Source organism: Pezoporus occidentalis, unplaced genomic scaffold (genome assembly GCF_034315485.1).
Source record: "Pezoporus occidentalis ecotype Australia unplaced genomic scaffold, CSIRO_AGI_Poc_V1 ctg76, whole genome shotgun sequence".
Classification (NCBI taxonomy): Eukaryota; Metazoa; Chordata; class Aves; order Psittaciformes; family Psittacidae; genus Pezoporus; species Pezoporus occidentalis.
This window is the reverse complement of record NW_026916115.1, coordinates 359953-380097: the sequence shown is the minus strand read 5'-3', so window position 1 is coordinate 380097 and position 20145 is coordinate 359953. Positions and strand designations below refer to the sequence as shown.

General features: G+C 37.8%; 1 protein-coding gene across 2 annotated transcripts in view; it reads right to left on the bottom strand.

Annotated features, from left to right (window-relative positions):
* Window positions 1–20145, bottom strand: part of KIFAP3 (kinesin associated protein 3) — a 69780-nt gene that overhangs the window by 33600 nt on the left and 16035 nt on the right. For both annotated transcript variants that reach the window (XM_062602280.1, XM_062602279.1), the window contains exons 11-14: window positions 7135–7235; window positions 2676–2784; window positions 1212–1324; window positions 80–245 (exon numbers count right to left, since the gene is read on the bottom strand). In XM_062602280.1, the coding sequence (XP_062458264.1) occupies window positions 80–245; window positions 1212–1324; window positions 2676–2784; window positions 7135–7235 (489 nt within the window). The remainder of the gene's footprint in view (window positions 1–79; window positions 246–1211; window positions 1325–2675; window positions 2785–7134; window positions 7236–20145) is intronic.

Below are 20145 nucleotides of genomic sequence, written 5' to 3'. Positions count from 1 at the left end.
CCCAAACTTAAGTGCAACAGCACTTCAAGAATTCTTCGAAAGACTCTACTTTGAAAGAGCAACAGAACTTTGTACAGACCTGGTTTTAGTTTATCCTTGAGGTATGGAACCAGTTTGTACTCTTTCAGCACAAGTTCCCAGTCAAGATCTGGTAAGGTCAAATTTGCAAGTGTCCCCAGACATTCAATCACAAATTCCTCCTCTTCATCATTTGATATCTGAGCTGCTAAATCACCAACATAATCCTAGAGAAAATATAACAACAAACATAACTAGAGAATAATCCGGGGTTCTGAAGAACTCACAACTTGGCCAAATCAAAACTAGTTCTCAAAAGACTTTTCTCCTTAAATGAAGGCTAATAAGGCACTTTCAATTTCAGTTGAAGAATAATCCAAGAAAACATTTCAGCATACTTGTGCTCCATCCTTTCACTTTTAAAAAAATGTAGATCATTTGTTCAGATGTTCCAAAAGTAGCTATTACACACATGGCTTGAGAAAGCAGTTAGAAAATAAGGGAAAGACAACAGTGAACACCATACCGCATTAGTGACAGTAAGAGTCCTCTTCCTATAGATTTTAAGAAATAACTACGAGATATTCTGGGGACATGAACAGGGGAATCACGGATTCTACTTCCTAATTCTATACTGCTTTAAGACAAATTGAAATTCAATCCACATTTTAACAGTGCATATAAAATTTCCACAATTAAGATGTTATATTTCCCTTCCCTCCCTTTTGAAAGGGCAGCTTTACATGGTTAACTGAATAGCAAGTATTCAAAATTTTAAAATATCCACTTATATAAAACACTGGATACGGGGTGGGGGGGAGGGAGAAACAAACCCCACACTTTATTTTGCCCTCTAGCAATAACAGAAGAAATTGCTAACTGTTAATTATTATGCCATGCACCCCAGCAGTTGGGGGGGGCACTGTTTTCTTTTGTTGTTGGCATTTGCTTCATTTTGTGTGTTTATTTTGGAACAGGGACTTACTGGATACAGCTTCAGATTTCTTTTCCCTGTAGTGAGGATTCAAACCCTGTCTTACCAAATGAGGTAGTCTTATAAAACAAAACAACCTGAGGTAGCCAAGAAAAGTTAATCTGGACACCATGTAAAGACAAAGCACAGCAGCTGTCCACAGCCAGTCTTTTCTAGTAGGAAGAATCAGAGATCATATTAGGTAACAGATAGTACTTACAATGAACAGGCTTTTAGTTGGTCCATCATGTTGTGAAATATTCCTGATCATCTTCATTAACAATGGATCCTTAAATTTCAAAGCCCGCTTCATTAGTGTTTTCAAACCATTTCCTGAAATGAAGCAAACACTTGGGAAATCCACCACATAAAATTAAAAATAAGGAAAGCAGTGGCTGACCAAAAACCAACACACACAAAACCAGCTTGAACTTTTAAAAGGGAAAAGTGAAGAATCTGGACAGGAACTATTTCTTCTTTCAAGTCTAAGTTGAAAAAGAAGAGTCTTTCTCTGTATAAATTCTGTAACAGCTACAATGACCGTATGTACTGGTGGGACACTCAAGAACTCGGGTAACTAGCTAAATGCTTCAAGTGTTTTTAGTTATTTATTCAGATGAAGAAAGGTTCTATATGAAAACTGTTATCCTACCATTGAGTGCAGTTAGTGAAGATGCAGCACCACTGTTGGTACTAACTCAGAGACAGCTCCCTCCACTCTACAGAATAAATACACTTATGGTTCTAAAAGATTATTTATGAGTTGCATAGATCATCGTGGGAACAAACACACATACTTTAAGTACTTGATTGCACTGAGCAAGTCCCACTGTTATGTTTCCAAAAGATCACCCCGGAATTATGTTATTATGTTTCCAAAAGATCACTTTATTATCTAGTAAGTGCTACTAGCTTGAATTTCATTTGTGCCTTTACAATAAAATTGTAACTCCCTGTTACACTTTCCACAGAGCTACACACAGAATTCTGAAGCGGGATGGCTGGCCACATTGACTGCAACTGACCCTTTTAAAGTCTAGTAATTTACTGCAGTAGTTCATAGTGAAAATTTTGAGTAAAAGGGAAAATTAGAGCTACTAAATAATAATGTTCCACCTAAACTGCTAGTGTTAACACTAGTATGAAAATAAAGAAACTTTAAAAGCAACCCAGATAGCTACTGAACAAAGTGCAGAGCCCACCTATACCATGTAATATAATACTAGAACCCAAAACATACTCAAGAAAAAAAGTTAATGGAAAGATGCAACTAAATTACATCACTGTACTATTTATTTGGTACTGGCAGGTGAAGCACTGATTAGCTGCAGATGAATTTTAGGCAGATGGAATTTAAGTAATATGAAAATCTTGATCTTTCTATACAGTTTTGGATGTAATAGCCAAAGCTACTGCATAGTAATACTCCCACAGTAATGTCATCAATGTGCTTTATAAAACTACATATGACAGATATGAGCAAATCTGGCTACTCAGTGGCACTCATGCCACCAAGATGAATTCTGGAGAGGAATCATTACCCAAATGGGTCCTTTTTTTTTGAGGATACATATACACATTTCTAAGTAACTCAAATATACATAATTTATATATTTAAGTATACATATAAAAATACATATCTGAAGTGTCATCTCCAAGAAAACAGTAAAATCTCAGCAATTACCTTCACAGATAAGTTGTACATTTCTTTTGTTAGCAGCAAGGTTAATACAGAAGGAAATAAGTTCCAGGTCAACTCGCTCATCAGGACATGCAAAAAGCATCTTCATTAACTGCCAAGACAAGCACACTTGAGTCATTAATCTTTCCAAAGCATTAAGAGAGCAATGTTATGATAACTACAGTAGCTTTTTTAATTTTTTTTTTTCAAAAAATTAATATTCAACATTTCTATAGAAACAGGAAAATTACAAAGGTCAAGTGCACAAGATGTATAGTTCCATTATTTGGGAATAACAATGCTTATAAAGTGCAAAAAATGGCAGTCACTCATCACCTTAAATTAATATGGGTTAGTTACATTTTATTGCTACCACTAAATTTTTTTATTTTTACTGTTTTTATAAAGTTGTGAATGGACAAATTTGTTTTGGAAAAAAGTTTAGGTAGACTTAATATGGGGAAAAAAAACCCACGACTTAGTTTCACAGAAAGTCAGATTACTACCTGGTTATTTAATAAGATTATGACTATAAACACATACTTAATTGCAGAATAATTCTATTACTATTTTGCTTTGAGATTACTTCATTGATACGTAAATAGCTGTATCTGCAGAAATGTACTTTATCTTTGCAGCTGCCATTGCTAGAGTTGAACACTGCTATATACCAAGGACTTCTCCAGTGAAGTCCTATTCTTTTGGTAATGGGACAGAACAACCTGGGTTAATGTAAGTAGACAATCACCTATAATCCTGTTCCAACTGTTTAGTAGGAGTCAGTGAATTACCACGTAATTCCTTAGGCAAATAACCTACGGATTGCCATCATATTATACATCTGGCACCTGTATTGCTCATTATATCACAGGCTATCTGGTCTCATTTTGTTCAATATGAACACTTTTGAATGGCATATTGAATATATGAACATGAGTCAAATACATAAGTTTCTTTTTCTGTTTCCAACCATGGCAGATAAGCTGCAAAGCTTCCTCACTGAGAGGCTACAGGACATAACTATTCGCTCCTAAAACCTGCTCAGCTCATAAGACATGTCAAGATTACAATGCAAAGCAGCATGATGACAAGGCTGGGATTACTAGGAGTAGAAACAACTGAGTCTAAAGATAAGCTGAATACAGGGTACAAAAATATAGCCCTGTTTGTGTCAAGAAGTGGTGAAGGTGAGAAGAAAGCAACGACTAATCATATAGTTACGTGCTTGCCGCCTGGTGGACTGTTTGTAATATATTAAAAACTGGAGAAAGTGGGTGAAAAACCCATTTGGGGGGCAGGGGCAAGAACAATGGGATTGCAGAAATTTCACTCCAAAGTAGTCATTCCAAATAGACACCCCCATCCCTCCCCCCAAAAAAAGTTACAAGATAGTTCTTTATCTCTTTTTCTGGAACTTTCAAATTTAAAAGCTATTATTGATTTCCTCCTCCCTTTCTTAAAAAGGTAGGCTCAGAACTCCCTAGGTTACTTCAAGAATCTATAAAATCCCTAGTTTATTAAATCCGTAAGCCTGACAGTCACATAAGAGTGAATTAACCAGAGAAAAAAGCTGCCACTTAACAAGTGGAACACAAGTATTCAAAAATCGCCCCCTGCAACTCTTCTGTTACAAACCCCTTAAAAACAGATTTTTAAAACCCTAAAAATAATTTGAAGGGAAACATTCTCATTACTTACACAATACAAAATCTGTGGAAATTAGATGTTTAACAAGATGGGATTACACTGCTAATTACTGAACTACATCTCTATAAAAAGAAAAAATATATCCAGTTTCAATTAAAGCTGTTCAAATTTTAAAATAATAGTTTTGTACAAGCTCCATGTTTCCCATTATGTCTTCATTTAATTTGATTGCTTCTTGTGCCACTTCAAAAGGAAGAGTAATTGCTGCCAAATAGGAAATATTAAAATTAAATTTGTTCTGCTTTTACTATGTCCATTGTCATCTTTTACTGATTTAACAGGAAGGCAGTAAAAAGACTGCAGCATGTGCAATGAAGAGGCAGTAGTGTTCAATCAGACAAGTCCCATATTGAGTATCAGATACCACAGACCAGGACTGAAATCACTGTGTCTAGACTCTCTGGCACCTGCCTTCACTTATTTACCAGTGACCAGAGGCCAACCCCCACAGCTTTCTGTTCACATACACCTCTGTCCAACCCCCTCCCCAAGCCCAGCTCAAACATCTTTGAATGATTATGCCAGAACTGCATGCCTCAGGAATCTCTCCTGACCGGCTACTCCCTAACTCTGCTGTTTGAAGTGATGCTCTGGTTTCTGAACTTCAGCAGATAATGGCGGACAGGAGCAAAGGGTGCTGTCAAGAGAGGACGTTTACCAGCATTAAGCTGAAAAGAAGCTTATAGATCAAAGAGGGGCCAAACAGGACAACCGTGGTGGAAAACATGTGGGCAGCTGCAGAGAACCTTGCACACTGCTCTGCGGTAAAATATTAAATATCACCATGACATCACTGCCTAACCATGCCCTTTGATTGGCCAGGTTATTACCAATAAAGGCTTTTATAAGCATCTGGATGGCATTTGCACCTATTTAAACAAAACACGCATTGCTGGGGTCTAAACAAGAATGAACTGTTAATACTCACTTTTAACTGTTACTAGAATAGCACCCACTAACTCCTGCAATCAAGGATGTTTACCTGGGACAGCACGCGCAAGCCCTTGTCAAGCACCTCGCCTGTTCAAAATGACAACAGGGGACTGATTTTCTAATCACTTCCTGCAAAAGCTAAACATTCATTATTGAGTATTTGCCAGTTTCCTCAAAAAGAAACAAACCCGCAGAAGGGCACATTCTACTACTGAAAAGACAGTTTGGTTTTCCAAGCTAGAATCAGACAGCAGGGAGTCCTTTAAAAGGATGCTTGCTTCTCCTGGGTGCCTTATCCACCTCCCCATGTTTTCTGCTGTCTTCCTTAATAACTGTCCTCAATTGGAATATTCATTTATAAAATTTAAGCTCTAGTTGTCCAGCTTGTCCTTTCTGAACAGCCAGGAGATGCGATCTGTGAATAATCACATTGACCAGTGAAGCATTAATAGCCATATGAATTCTGTACTTTTAGCCAAAACCCAATGAAGGCAACAAATTTATTTGCTGCTTGTTTCACTAGTCTTTGGATACAGCCCTGTAAGCATCCATTTGACCAGTTGCTGCCCATCACAACAATGATGTTAAAGCTCAGAGTATGAAGCTGCTGAAGTTACCACATCTCTTCACATTTGGCACTGGGAATCTAAAAGCCATGCCAAGATTCCCTGAAATCATGTCATAAGTGAGACCTGAAACAGAGTGCATGAGTTCTGGTTTGGCTGATAATGGCTGAGAGCAAAGCAAGTCCTTATATCACGCAAACAGCTTTATATATAGTTGCTTCTTGTGGCAGAAAAGGCAGTCAGCAGGACGTTTACAAGATCATTTTGTAACACATACTAGTTATTTCCACTAGTTCTCCCTCTCTATTGTCCAAAATCCTCCTGTATTTGGAGAAGCATGAGATAATGACCAGAAACATTCTGAAACCTTTCCATGGTAACTTCCATCTCCGGATGCATTTGATGTTGAAAACACATTTGGCAGGAAAGAAGATATTGTGGTGCAATTCTGAAAAACCTGCCGAGAGCTGTCACACTTATGTAATGCAGCTTTTCAATTCCGAGCTCATCAGGACTGAAAAATTACCAGTAAGAAAGGATTTGGTACTAAAACCACTAACCAACCAAACTCCAACAAACAACAAAACACAAAACACACAACACACACACACACAAAATCCCAAACTCCAGGATATTTTGTCTGTGCTTGGACCAAAGACTATGACTGGAGCCAGTGTTATGCAACAAACTGTAGCCTGAATAATTGGTGAAGAGCCTTCCTTACTCTTCAAGTCTCTCTCCCCTGTTGTACATGCCTGTAGCTGGGAAAGGAACTGTCATGTAGCAACATAACACTGCTTGGCTGGTTTCCAGTTCGTATCCTGTAATACTGGAGACACTGAAATTTTGATACCCAAAGGGAGCAGGCAAGAATGCCTTCTAAAACTGTAAATGAAGTACTTTCCACAAGATCCTCTAAGGACCTGCTGTGAACAAGCTTTAATCTCTTTCAAGCATTCCCAATCTCTTGCAAAAATTCCCCAGGTCAACTGTATTTTTATGAATTCATTGATGCAGCTCAAGCTTTAGTAGTACTGAAAAAGAACATGTCACTTATCCTTTTTCTGGGGACCATTAAAACACAGCAAGAACAGTCAGACTGCTCGATGAATTAGTGGCTCGCTATCAACTTGAAAGTATCGTGGTTGTTCCTATTGTTACCTGTGGGTGTCAGTGCGAGTTCTGCTATGAGTGAGGAGAAGACGTGTACAGGCAAAGACGCAACTTACCAGCTCAACGTACATAAAAGCACATACCTGTGGAATACAATCTGTGTATGCAAACATTGATTTAAAGCGATCATCCATGCTTATGTGATACAGAATACACATTGCTATTTGTTTGTAGCTTTCATTTGCTAGAAGGAAAAAGAAAATTCCATATTAATAGAAGCCTGGTATTTTAGGGGTCATAAATACATAAAGTGGGAAAACAGCATAAAAAACCCAGCTAATACAGGCAAAACCTGCATCAGAAATGCAACATTATTGAAAGGATCTTGCCTGGCCTATCCAAATGAACTGTATTTGTGCTAAGAAGGAACAAGGGCAATACTAACTACTCCCCCTCTTCCCCAGCACCTCAAAACACTTCCTTAACCTCCCTTTGAAAAGGAATATATTTTGTGACAGAAACACTGAATAATGGCAGGTCATCCAGAGAAAGCCTTCATCATTTTCTAACCAGAAAATTAAATAACAAATGTAATGACAATTTAGCTGTGGATGTTCCTTTTGAAACAACAAGCTTGTCTCAAAGTGAAATGATAAAGAATGTACCAGTGCCAAAGAGAAAAACAAGAACTACCACTATGAAGTGCTGTAGAAGGAATCCAGTGCCTTTCAAGTAAGTCACATACTGATTATTTTATTATCCTAAATAGTACTACCCTGTGAGCACCTTTTGTATTTCTTATATTTCAAAGATAACCTTATATATTTTCAGATTAGTTCTTACCAAGAGAAAAAGGTTCTCAAGAAAAACTAGAGAAGCTTACGTGAGTACGCTGTGAAGTATTAAACTGAAAGGTTCTATAAAACCATCTTAGACAAACGTACAAATGTTTAAGAATAACACAGATGAATTTGATCCTGACTCACTGCTGAAATCTGCACTGAGCATTTTCTTGAGCTCTCCTCTAGCCCTACATTAGCAGGATACTGGCTATATATGAGATAAATATTCATCTGCACATTTCTATTAGTCCGACCAGGATGTAATAAGGTCACCAACTCAGAGTTTACAGTTCTGATCAGAAATATCCTACCTCCCGCTTCTATTTAGACTAAGTTAGAACTTACCTGTTTAACACTTTAGCAAAGCATCAAGACCTCAAACAGCAACCAGGACTGGTAAATTTTATTTATGCCTACATCACTGGGAGCTGAAATTTCCTTTAATCAGCAAGGATATAATGCCTTTATACTGAAAATGCACATTTGTGCCTTTTTTCAAAATTGAATTATCAAAAAAGACCCATGAAGCCCTTCTAGCAGTTGCCATACAATGAAGTATTATTTCCCCATGCTACAGCTTTCCTCATGAAGCTACAAAGCAGACCTTTCAGATCCTTCTGGATTCTTACCAGTTTGAAAAAAAAAAAATGTGACTTGTACCACAACCTTCCACACACTTAACAGCTGGAGAAAGGACAATCCCCAAATCCGATAGCTATTCTGGCTATTAGTAAAATAAAAACACAGACAGTACTGTAGTTGCTAAAGCATATACACTGTGTTTTAAGCAAAAAAATGAAGCATTATTATCTTTTGTGATTCTCTTATGACTGGTCATCTTACCTACCTGTTCACTTACAGTGACATTCTAAATCAAATAATTACATGAAAAAAACACTTCCCATACATGCATCTAAAAGGATTCTACTAAGCAAATACAAAAATTTAAACAGTAAGTTATGCCTTCAAATTTCATGGTGCTAGGGGAAAAAAGAAGCCATTTAGACTGCTCTTAACACTTCTTCCCATGCATCTATTTAAGACCCAAATTTAAGACCCAAATTACAATTATGCTTTGCTGAAGAATGCAGGAAAGTCTATGTAAAGTGAAAGGTAAGCCAATACAAAAGGGAGGAAAGTTGGCGCCCCAGAACAGCAACAGGTAAAACAAGCTAGAGTGAGGTTGGACCAGATCTTTAGCAGGTATGAACTAGCAGGCAGTTGACAAGAATGATGCTACTTTATATCCATTTAACCTTTTTCCTTCATCTTTGTTTTTTTGTCTCCTTACTTCTGCAAGCTTCATTTGTGCTAAGATAAAGCATCAGCTAAGATACAGTCTTACATTTGGTAGCAAAAGCAGTTTCCTGGTATTCAGCAATACTGGTAGCTTATTTTCAAGAAAATAGTCTACTACAGCAGCAAAGGCCACCTGTTTTTTGGGAAGTAACTCTTTGCATAATTTTCTCTCCCCTTTTTTCAAAGGTCCAGCCTACCACAATAACCCTTCTGATGTCTGAACAAGACCTTAGGTTTCAGTGCTGAATGACAGCACTGCCTGTTTCCAAACTACCAAAAATAATCAAAAAGACCTAGAAACTCAACCTAAAATATAAGGAATATCTAGAATTCAAGTTTATTTTACCTGAATAAACTCTGAAAGACCTTGGTTTTACTGACTGGCACAGAAATTCTCCCAAAGTGTATGCCATCTGGCAGATTTCATGACACACAAAAAGCAAAGACAACTACAGTTTAAAAGAGTTGAATTCAAGTTCCTCCTTGCTGTGCAGTTAACTGATCCATTTTCCCTGAATTCCCCTGTCCTACTGTCAACACAGGGAATAGAAAATGGGTTAGAGCATTTAAGTCACAGGCACATACTGCACTGGCACAGCAAGGAGATATTCTTCACTTGTAAGTAAATAGAAAAACCCCCCACCTGAATTCTACTAACTTAAAGATGAAAATAAATTACAGAACTGAAGTTAAAAAAAAAAAAAAAACAAAAAAACCAGTATGCAACTAAATCAGCTTTTAAGTATTTAATGGTGTATGCATTTAAAGTTTCATTTCATTCTCATTTCCCAGAAAGGAATGAATTTCAGGCTGATGTCTGGAAGTTCCACTGTTCCACTTACCCTGTGGAAGCATTTTGGTGGAGTAAAACCAGAACCTCCAGACTTTTTTTCAGTTCTCACACAAAACAGTGGCAACTCAAGATTCAAAGAACCAGCACTTCAGGAAAATCAAGAAAAGGTGGTTGTTTTTAAGCACAGCAGTTGTTAATCTCATGTGCAATTAAGAAGGATACAGCCTATTGAGAAGCTGATGGGAATCTATGCATAACTAGTTTGCCAAAGATTAGAAGGACAACAGATTCAACAGCTACAGCCTTTTAAACAGTAAGCATCATCTTTCAGGCTGAAGGGTAAAAAGTGACAGTGTTAGAAAAATCCACCAAGCCGACTGCCATCCAAATGAAATAGGTATTTCACTCCCATGTAAACTGGCAGCTACTGACAGTAAGTAATTACTGTCAGTAATTACTTGACATATTACTTAAATATGCCAGTACTAAGCTTACCTTTCTTTTTTTTATTATTAGTATTTTATACTCATCTGAATGCTAATGAATAAACTAAGTCATCATTGTTTACAGACTTGGCTGAAAAACTTTCAAACCCTGGCCAGTACCTGGCTGGAGAACAGTCTTCAAAAGCGTGGAAGAGGTAACTTTTGTGCTACTTCTGACCATTACTGAAGGCCACACATGAAAAAGCAGACACTGGAAGGAAGACCTCCTTATGACTTGGTACAGTAGGCATCAATTATTTCCCTAACTAGAAAAGCAAGAGAAAGAAAACAGATCTCTGCCAAACATGTCCATAAAAATCACCCAAGTTTTGGTGGGGTGCCAGAAAGTTGTGGCCTACAAATGCTGGTAGTTTTGAGCATCAAGCATTTTATGACTGAAGGTGGAAAAGCCAAATGGCCTAAAGCAGTAAGGGCACCCCTGGAAAATAATGGCCTACTCATTATGGATTCTTCTGGTATTTATGGCAATAAAACATGAATCATAATGAACTCATTGGATATTAAATGTGGGGGTCAGAAGTACTTTGATAGGATTTCCACAAGAATTTACCATTAATTAACCAAATAATTATTTGAAAGTGTTACTGAATTATCCTTAGTTCTTACACAGCCATTCCAGAGAAATTGGTCATTCCCAGCTGAGTGCAGTTAATGCTTTAACAAACCAGTCATTAACTGTAGTTACTGATTTTGTGGGAATTATTCTGTTATAAAATACACTCAACAGTTTACAGAAACAATACTTAGATTTTTATTTTTTTTGCAGCTGTAGTTCAGCTGGAGCAGCTGGGATGGAAAAATATCAGGTCCCTTGGGCTGTTTTCACAACTAGTTTTCTGCAAATTAGAGAGGGAAATAAATACATGATGGGCTCTGAGTTCAAAATGGCTTCAGATTTTTAGCCTTTGAACATTAATAAGAAGCCATATGCCAGTTTTGTGGACCAACACCTGAATTCCATGTCTAGATCTTACTAAGGTTAAAGATCTAATTGGTATACTAGCAGCAGAAGCTAAAGGAAAAAAAAAAACAAAAAACCACAAAACACTTTCTTTATATTTCTTTATCACAAGCTCAGGTCGTACATTTTGGTTGAGTTTGTGAGCTTAAAAGGAAAAAATTCTGCATGAGCTCCATGATAACAAAAGAGAGCTCCTAAAGCTGTAAAACTGAAATGCTGATCTGAGTTGCAGCAGCAGCATTCATCTTTCAAATGCTAAAGTAAAAACGAGAATATAAGTTATGGACTAAATTATTCAAATGTAACACAATCAGTAATTCAAGTAGTCATCATTTCTAATGGAATCATCAATGTCTCCACATTAAATATGAAATATACCCTATCCAACTCATGTGCAAAACATTAACTACACTAAATCAAAACCAGAACACAAACAAAGGTAAATATCTATTAAAATGGCAGAGTGAATCTTCATTTCTGTTTCAAACTCTGACACTCTCAATTCAAACCTGCTGTGGAATTAGGCATGTAAGAAATCTGTATGGATAAGAATGTCACAAACTGAGTATAAGATCTATATACTGTCTCTTACTGCTGTCAGGAAACACTGAAATCAAGGCTTCATTCTCATGTATCATAATTAGCAGTGATTATGCTGGAAAAAGGGATAGAAAGGTATCTCTGCTAACCTGTACCCTGTATTATTACTTGCAACCAGCTTGGAAATACTCTAAGTTACTCCATGTGTGGTTAGACACATACTGGTTTGATTTACACATGTAAATATAAATCATACTGGATATATCAGTTCATTTTATCAAGAGAATCAGAAAGAATTTTCAAATCTGCTCACACTCAAGGAGACTAGACATCGTAAATAATACATTATGATATTAACTACATACTAACAACCCCTCTTGTGCCATCTTTATGTTAACTGAAACTGGCTTCATACTATAAGCCTAACTTAAACCCCTGGTTTTGCCATGGTTGGGTAGTTGTTTTGTGTTTGGGTGGTTTTTTTTTAATTTGTTTGTGGCTTTTGTTTTAGTTTTTTTGGGTGTTTGGGTGTTTTGGGGTTTTTTTTTTCTTCCCTCAAGGAACTAAGTACATGCCACATCTGAAAAATGGATATAATTTTTCTTTTTTTTTCTAGGAAACAAAGAAGGAATTATAATAATCCTAAAACAAAGGGCCTAGAAATGACTAGTTTAGACTGAGTTAATGTTACTGCTACAGAATCATAGAATAGTTAGGGCTGGAAAGTACCTTAAGATCATCCAGTTCCAACCCCCGTGCCATGGGCAGGGAAACCTCCCACTAAACCATGTCACCCAAGGCTCTGTCCAACCTGGCCTTGAACACCACCAGGGATGGAGCATTCACATAGACAAAAATGAAGTTGCGTATCTGGAGCCTCAGGCTCAATTCCTTTGCCTAGAACTCTATGCAAGAAAGCCTGGAAAAATATACAGTAAAAACGTCTGCAGCATTGATATTTGTAAAAGACAACAAAGCATAGCCACTCATTAGACCACATACTGTATAATTTAGGTAAGTCCTTTTCAGAAGCTTGATCTTCCTAGAGAATTAAAAAAAAAACCAAATCATTTGTTATTTAGAATGTCCTACAATCAACCGTATTTGACCTCATGTGAATTCACACATGAGAAATGAGAAGCTGATTGGTTGTAATATCCTGCATATTGCACAAACCAGAGATAAATCAATTATAAATCCAGATTAAAGAGAAAACAGGAGGCAACAGGATTATCACTCAAGGAAGAAGATAAAGCTGCTTCTCTCTCCTTCACAAAAGAAATATGCTAGAGTAAGGCTGTGACCAAGGAAGAAGGGAAGAGACAAAAAGAATTAGCTACCATTATTACAACAAACTGGAAATTAGAAGAGGCAGTTCTTAGTTTGAATCAAACTAAGAAAACACCCACTTCCAAAGTAGGTGGAAATAATTCCATACAAAGCTGTTCCTTCAGAGGTCTCCACCAAGCTACACAGAATAAATGCTATACAATTAGACGGAAATTTATAGGACATGCACAATTTTTGCCGCGTCTGCACTATATTTCATTAAATTACATTAACTGTTCCAATTACAAGTACTAGAAAATATTCAGACTTCTCTGCTCTAAAAACACTCTCCCAGCCTTGTTTGGATTTCAGTGGGAATAGAAATAGGGAGAGACTTTCCATGCTCCTGGCTCTATGGGTGCACAGCTCCACAGGAGAGCAGCCACCATTCTAAATGCATGATGCTACCTTTCCCTTGGCAAAAGGGACGATTCACCACGTTGAAATGGAAAGTGGTTTTACCCATGTTTTGAAGTAGCTGAAGTACAAAGCTGAGGGTCAAATCTATTAAGCCCAAAAAAGCAGAGTTAAATATTGGTTCATCTTACGAATCTTCAAGAGAAAAAGAATTAAGCTCTTACCAAAGAGATACTGTTTTTGCACAAGCACCAGCATACTCTTAACTAGCAAAGTCTTGGAAGAAAGGTAAACAGTTCAACTGTATTCTTATTGTGAAAAGATTACAGTTTTGTCATTTAAAATGTCATTCATTGAGGATCTACAAGTTTCTCACAGATCTGACAGCTTTTACAAAAAACATAAAAAGACATTGAGGCCCCAGATTCACGTAGAAGTTTCGCTTTATGCAATGAAATTACTCAAACATGTAAATTAACCCATTCTGCAAAGCATCTGTATGTCAGAAACCAAAGGAACAGAAATTGATTGTACAGATTTACCAGCACTACACTCACTGTAGTGCAATAAATTTTTATGTTAGCGTATCTGTCCCCTCATCAGTTCAAAGGGTCTGAAGACACCAACTGACAAGAGATCTCTCACCTTAGCAACTGCAGACTTGGAGAATCTGCAGATGGTGTCCTGCACTGGAGAATATCACCTAAGAAAGTTTTCAGTAAACAGCAGAAGCTGTGATTGAATATGTTTCCATATTTCCAAAACGGAAAGCTGGTTGTAACCTTTCCCCTTACATGTGAAGCTGTAAAAGCCTCAAGATCTATGGGACTACCCCACCCGCAAAATTGTTCCATATGATCCTTTAAGACAATCTCTCTGCCTGCAAGCTTCACAAGGGCTCTGGAAAAGGTGCTCCTCCCTCTTCTACCTTAGCCTTCATACAGGCTTTATGAAGATTTTACAACAGATTATGAAGACTAGCAGAAGTGCCCCAACTCATTCCTTATGGAGGTTTTCCAAGAAATAAAGAGCTGATTGTTTCTGTTTTGTCATGCTTTAGGCATCCAAGTTATGCCCAGGAAAGCTTTGAGTTCATGTGGAAAACTAGATTTACCTTTTACTGTTAAAGTATTAATTTGTTCTTGCAAACAAAGGAATTAAATTAATTACACACATATTTGTAAACTCCAGTAGAAATAGTGGCTCTGTGGGATTCTGCTCATTCAGCAGTTTAGTGAATTTCCAACAATTTAGCTCCCTCATCTTTAGATTGCTGTCATCTCTCCACTTCTGTCCTTGTTGCTGCCATAAGCTTTTCTACTTTCAATCAACACTCAAGAAGTTCCTTGTGTTACACCAAAGCTACCCTTTTCATCAAAGAAGTTAGTAACATAGCTAAATACACATGTGCACTTGTGAGCAGCACACCACGGTAATGAACTTTCATTCACCTGAACAATCAAAGGCTGAATGTTCAGATTAGCAAGGATCCACCAGTAATAACTACAAAATGGAAAAACTGTTTCCAACTCTGGAAAGTGTTAAAGGAGTCAGAAAATTCTTAGAAACTAGACTTCAAAAACTTAAAAGCCTGTATAAAAAGATGATGTTATGAATTCCAACTATCCTTTCCTGATAATTCACTACAATGTACCAGTAGCACAAAGCTGGGACATGGCAAAGGCTTTTATCTTAAAGTTAGTTGGGATTCTATTTCTGCTTCAAACACAGTATTATCAATACTGACGTATCTCTGCTTTAGAGTTCTATATTTCTCAACATTAGAAGTAAATTTTTCTTTAAAGTTTGCTGTCTAATCCATAGTTAAAGTATCTAAGTAAGTGCTGGGTTCTAAGACGCACTGGGCACACAGCACTCTCCTTGTATCAGACATGCTAGGTTTATTTGCACTTCTACTAAGGATTTAAAAGTTAAATGTTAAAAGATGGTAGATGGTTTTATTTTTCTTTTGGTGGATATTTGTTTGTTTGCTGTTGTGTGTTTGTTTCATGAGGGGTTTTGTTTTGGTTTTGTGGGATTTTTGGTTGCTATTTTTGTTGTTGCTGCTGGTTCGGGGTTTTTTAATGCCTTGGCCATACTCACCACAAATGATAAAAAAGCCTACCATTAAAATAAATCCTTTAATAATTACTGCTTTCCAACAGACTGGTCCCTGTAGTTGAACTGTTACTTAATGTGCTTCAGCCAGCCTCTACCATAAAGGAATGGAGACGCCCCAGGCAATATTCACACAACAAGTATTGGAACCAGCTGCTGCAGAGCCACCTTAGGAAAAAAGGTTTCTCAATTTAATTGGGAAAACAGGAGGAAGCATAAATTTTACTGCCATTAATAACTTCAAGCAATCCTGATATGACTTTACCTCACCCTGATGGCTGGACATGTGCTTTTTGTTAGGGTCTTTGCCACATCTGACCCCTATTGTTTGCTCACTTGATCAGGTAAGAAAATGTATGTTTCTTTATAGGATAAACGAGGCCTATTAAAGTCAGAAAAAACACTGCAGCAGCCTATAAGAAGCTCAATTTTTCAACAGATGTGTGAAGCTCTGTAATAAGTTCATTACAAAAAGGCCAAGTGAACTCATAAAGAGAACACATCCACTTTAAGCCTTCTTAAAAGAAACTTTCATAAAAGGAATAGAACATTAAAAACCCACAGCCCTCCATTAATTAGAGAGCAAAGTACTACCTCAGTTTTAAACAGCAGCCAACAGCCTGCTTGGCTGCATACCGTATCGAGACTTGATTGTTAGGAAACTCAACATACAACTGTTTGGCAATGCTTTGATTGCTCATTAAACCTAACTTGTAAAGAATGGAAAAATATCAGTGGAATTCCAGCAGTTCCCAGAAAAGATTTTAGATAAGAAAACTCACAAAAATTCTATCAATGAACCTAGTGAAGGCAGACTCCTCAGGAGGGCTAAATCATACTGCCAAAACCAGTTGCACAGCACTTAAGACTTCTCCATAACATTAGACAGTTACTGCTTCTCAGTGTATTGACACTAAATCTTGAAACATTGAGAAATTAAGAATATCAGGCCAGGATGTTCCCATTAATAAGGCATTAAGGCTTGATACACACCATGACTGGCAAAACTACACTATTGCTGTTTGGGACTGATCACACTGTATTTCAGAATACTGTATAAAAGTGTTCATCTTCTTGGCTGAATACAAATCCACCAAACCAATTTTCTTTCAGTCAGTACTGGAAAATATAGCCCAAGATGCTCATCATCACCTAAAATCATAGAATCTTTTTGAGATTGAATACCCTGGCACTGTGTAACACTTTCATAGCCATATGCACAACCCTTCTACACTCCATGTCCCATTTGGACCCAATTTGCAACTGGTGTTGTTTTGTGACCTGCCCACTTTTCAGTTCACCAATACCTGTTTTCAATCAGTCCTCAATTTTTAAAATTAGTAATTTTGAGCAACCAAAAAGACACATTTTAGTGTCATTTCCAAACACAATGGATTCTCATTCTTTGCATGGCTTTCACTGGGAAGAGAATGAAAAGAAAATTGACATTACAATATGCATTCAGCACACCTAAGAACGCTCCAGCAGCTCAAAAGGATGAACCCACATACCACAATGTTTGCTCCCTGTATGAAGCAAGACCTACTCCTACCCTTTCAGTAGCAACCCAGTCCCCACTACACAGCTTTTGCACTATTCTTTATCATTTAGATCCTTTAAGAATAACTCATTCATGGGCAGACACAGAAACCCCAGTCCTGCCTGCCACACTTGCATACTGCCAGGAGTGCCTTCTGAACAAGATGCCACCAAGAATAGCTTGCAGCCTGCCATTACACACACAGTAGTACTCAGCTGGTTCTGCTGTATAAACTGCCTGCTGTTCTCACGGAGAATGGAGAACTATTTGTCTCACTTCACAAAGGCTACGAAAACACAAAACAGCATCCTTATTAGAAGAAGGTGAATCACAAGCTGAGGGTATATTTAAGAGAGCTGTACTAAAAATCTTGTATTTGGTTTGGCCAGTTAACTGAAAAACAAAGTGGATTTGGTCCAAACAAGAAGAGAGGGGGGATTTATTCTTCTTTGTGGACAATGCTTTCTTCTGTTTGCTGCCAGGGCATTTACTTCAGAAACCAATCACACATCCAGGGCAAGAATTATAAAAAGGGTAATATTTCTGTTCCATCCAACAGTGCAAGAGCATGCTCAGGGATAAAGGAAGGATGTGAATCTGCTTTCTTGAAGTTCAGCTTTACGTTTCCCCCTTTCAGTGAGAATACTTTCCAGAAATGAATACACTAACCACCAAAATCTACTGTATTTGCAGCAAATCACTTCTCTACTCCACTTTAATTATGCCAGCCAAAGCAATATGAGAGCACTATAAGAATGAAGCAAACCTCCGCAGAATAGTCCACAGCTCACTGCTTTGGTTGCTCCTTCTGTGGTGATAATTAGAGGGCACTGAATCTGTGTTTTCCACATTTCAGACAAACTTCTAGCTTAAGCCACTTGCTAAATTCACGTGAATTCTCATCTTAATTCACTGAACCCATACTTCATGTATACTGGCACATAAAGCATTCACACAGAGAATGTAAAAAAGGAAGATAACTATAATTTCTAGGTTTTAAAGCAAGCCATCAGTACAAAAAAAAAAGGTTCTCCCCAAGACCCTGGTGAACCAAACATTACAAGGTTTTCTTAAAACATGGAAGCCACACAAACCAACAAAATCTCCTTTTATACCTCTTTGAGGAGCTTGTGTATGAAAAATCTTCAATATAGCAGGCTATATCTCATAGGCCTCCACAGCTCTGCTCCAGCTTCTGATCTCAAGTCTAAAGGCAAATTTCCCTCAACTGCACCCAATTCTTTGAGATTCATAGTGTAACAAAGTTCAGCTGTAACTGATCAACTTGGGGGCCTGGAGGGAACAAGAGGAGTCTTGTCATATACAATACTTCAGACTTGTGAAGAGAAGCTGTGAAAACTAGCAAGTAGTGTTGACTGGCAAAGCTACATGAGGAAGCAGACATTGGCACTATTAAAAAGAAAAGGCCAATTAAAACGGAAACCAAGACTAAGCAGAATTTCTCATGTCCATGCTTTCAACAGGAGCCTCAACACTCTGTAGAGGGAAAGAAAGAAAATGGTCCTTCTCAAATATATTCATGCCATATTTTGTCCATTCCTAATAGCTCAGTTGAAGCCAGTCCACGCCCTCTGCTTCCAGTCTCCACCTACAGTTAGAGTCTTCCTGCTCCCAAGTCACAAAGTGTCCCTTGGGAACATGGCACATCTCCCAGAACTGCAAAATGCAGCCATCTCAGTGCTCAGCCCTAAACCACTGCCTGACAAATCCTGTCCTTTAATTCTTTGCAATCTTAACTCTTCCCTTAAACACCTACTACACTTAATTTATACTCATCTCAAACCCAGTACTAAAGACTCAAAGGCACAGCATGCACAAATGTTAAATTTCAGTAGACCGAGTCAACAAACTCGACCTCTTGGCATTAGGAGCTGTATGGTAACTTGTCAACCGCTGTTGAGGTGTCTTAGCACTTTTAAGGTAACCCGCAAATTTAGGCTGAAGAGTACTGACTTGAATAATGTGTGTTTAATACCCAAGTAACCTGTGTAAAAGGCGTATCTGACACATGATTATTTTATTAAGGTTGCAAGCTTCCCTGACACACGATACACAAAGTGATGTACTTGAGAACTGAATCACCATATCAAGTATCACAAAGTTGTCTTAAGAAACAAGTAATAGACAATAATTCTGCCTACATTTTCTAACTAAAACAATGGCAAAATAAGTGAGTATCAAGGAATTCTAGAGGGAGGAGCTACGGCAAACAGCACATGGCCCTGTGCAAAAATAGACAAACATATCCAAGTCAAGGAAAAGAGCCACCACCCACTAGACCAAACAGACAGTGAAGCTTCTGGAAGTCCCAGAAGCTTTCTGTATGTTACCCAACAGACTCTTCAGAAACAGACTGCAGTTTTAGCAGCCAGTTCTTTTGATCTAAACAACCTTCTGCACAGGCCTACTTAGAAGCTTGAGAGAACGGCATTTGAAAAGAAATTCTCCTCTTCACATTAGCATCAGACATTAGAAAGCAGATACTTAACTGATGAGTTTACTCTGACTTTAATGTTAAACAGGGAATTACGGGGAGCAGGGAATTCTCAGTGATTTGTGTTGTGCCACCGCTTGGGGTGACAAGAACCCAGAAGCCCCAAGTTTAGACCACAGTGGTAGCTGCTGTACAAACAAAAGAGATAAGTTCCTGCTCCAAAACGTTTACAACTCAAGCTGCGGCAGCCTACCTAGCCAGGTCTTCTCTCAAATGAGAGAAAATTTATTTCCTGACCAGCTTCCACATCTCAGTGTACTTCCAAATATCATTGTCTTGAAGAAAACAGTATAAAGAAGAGGGATTCCAAGTGCCATTTTTCTTCTCCCTCCTAGCTCAGCCCAAAGGCGGATA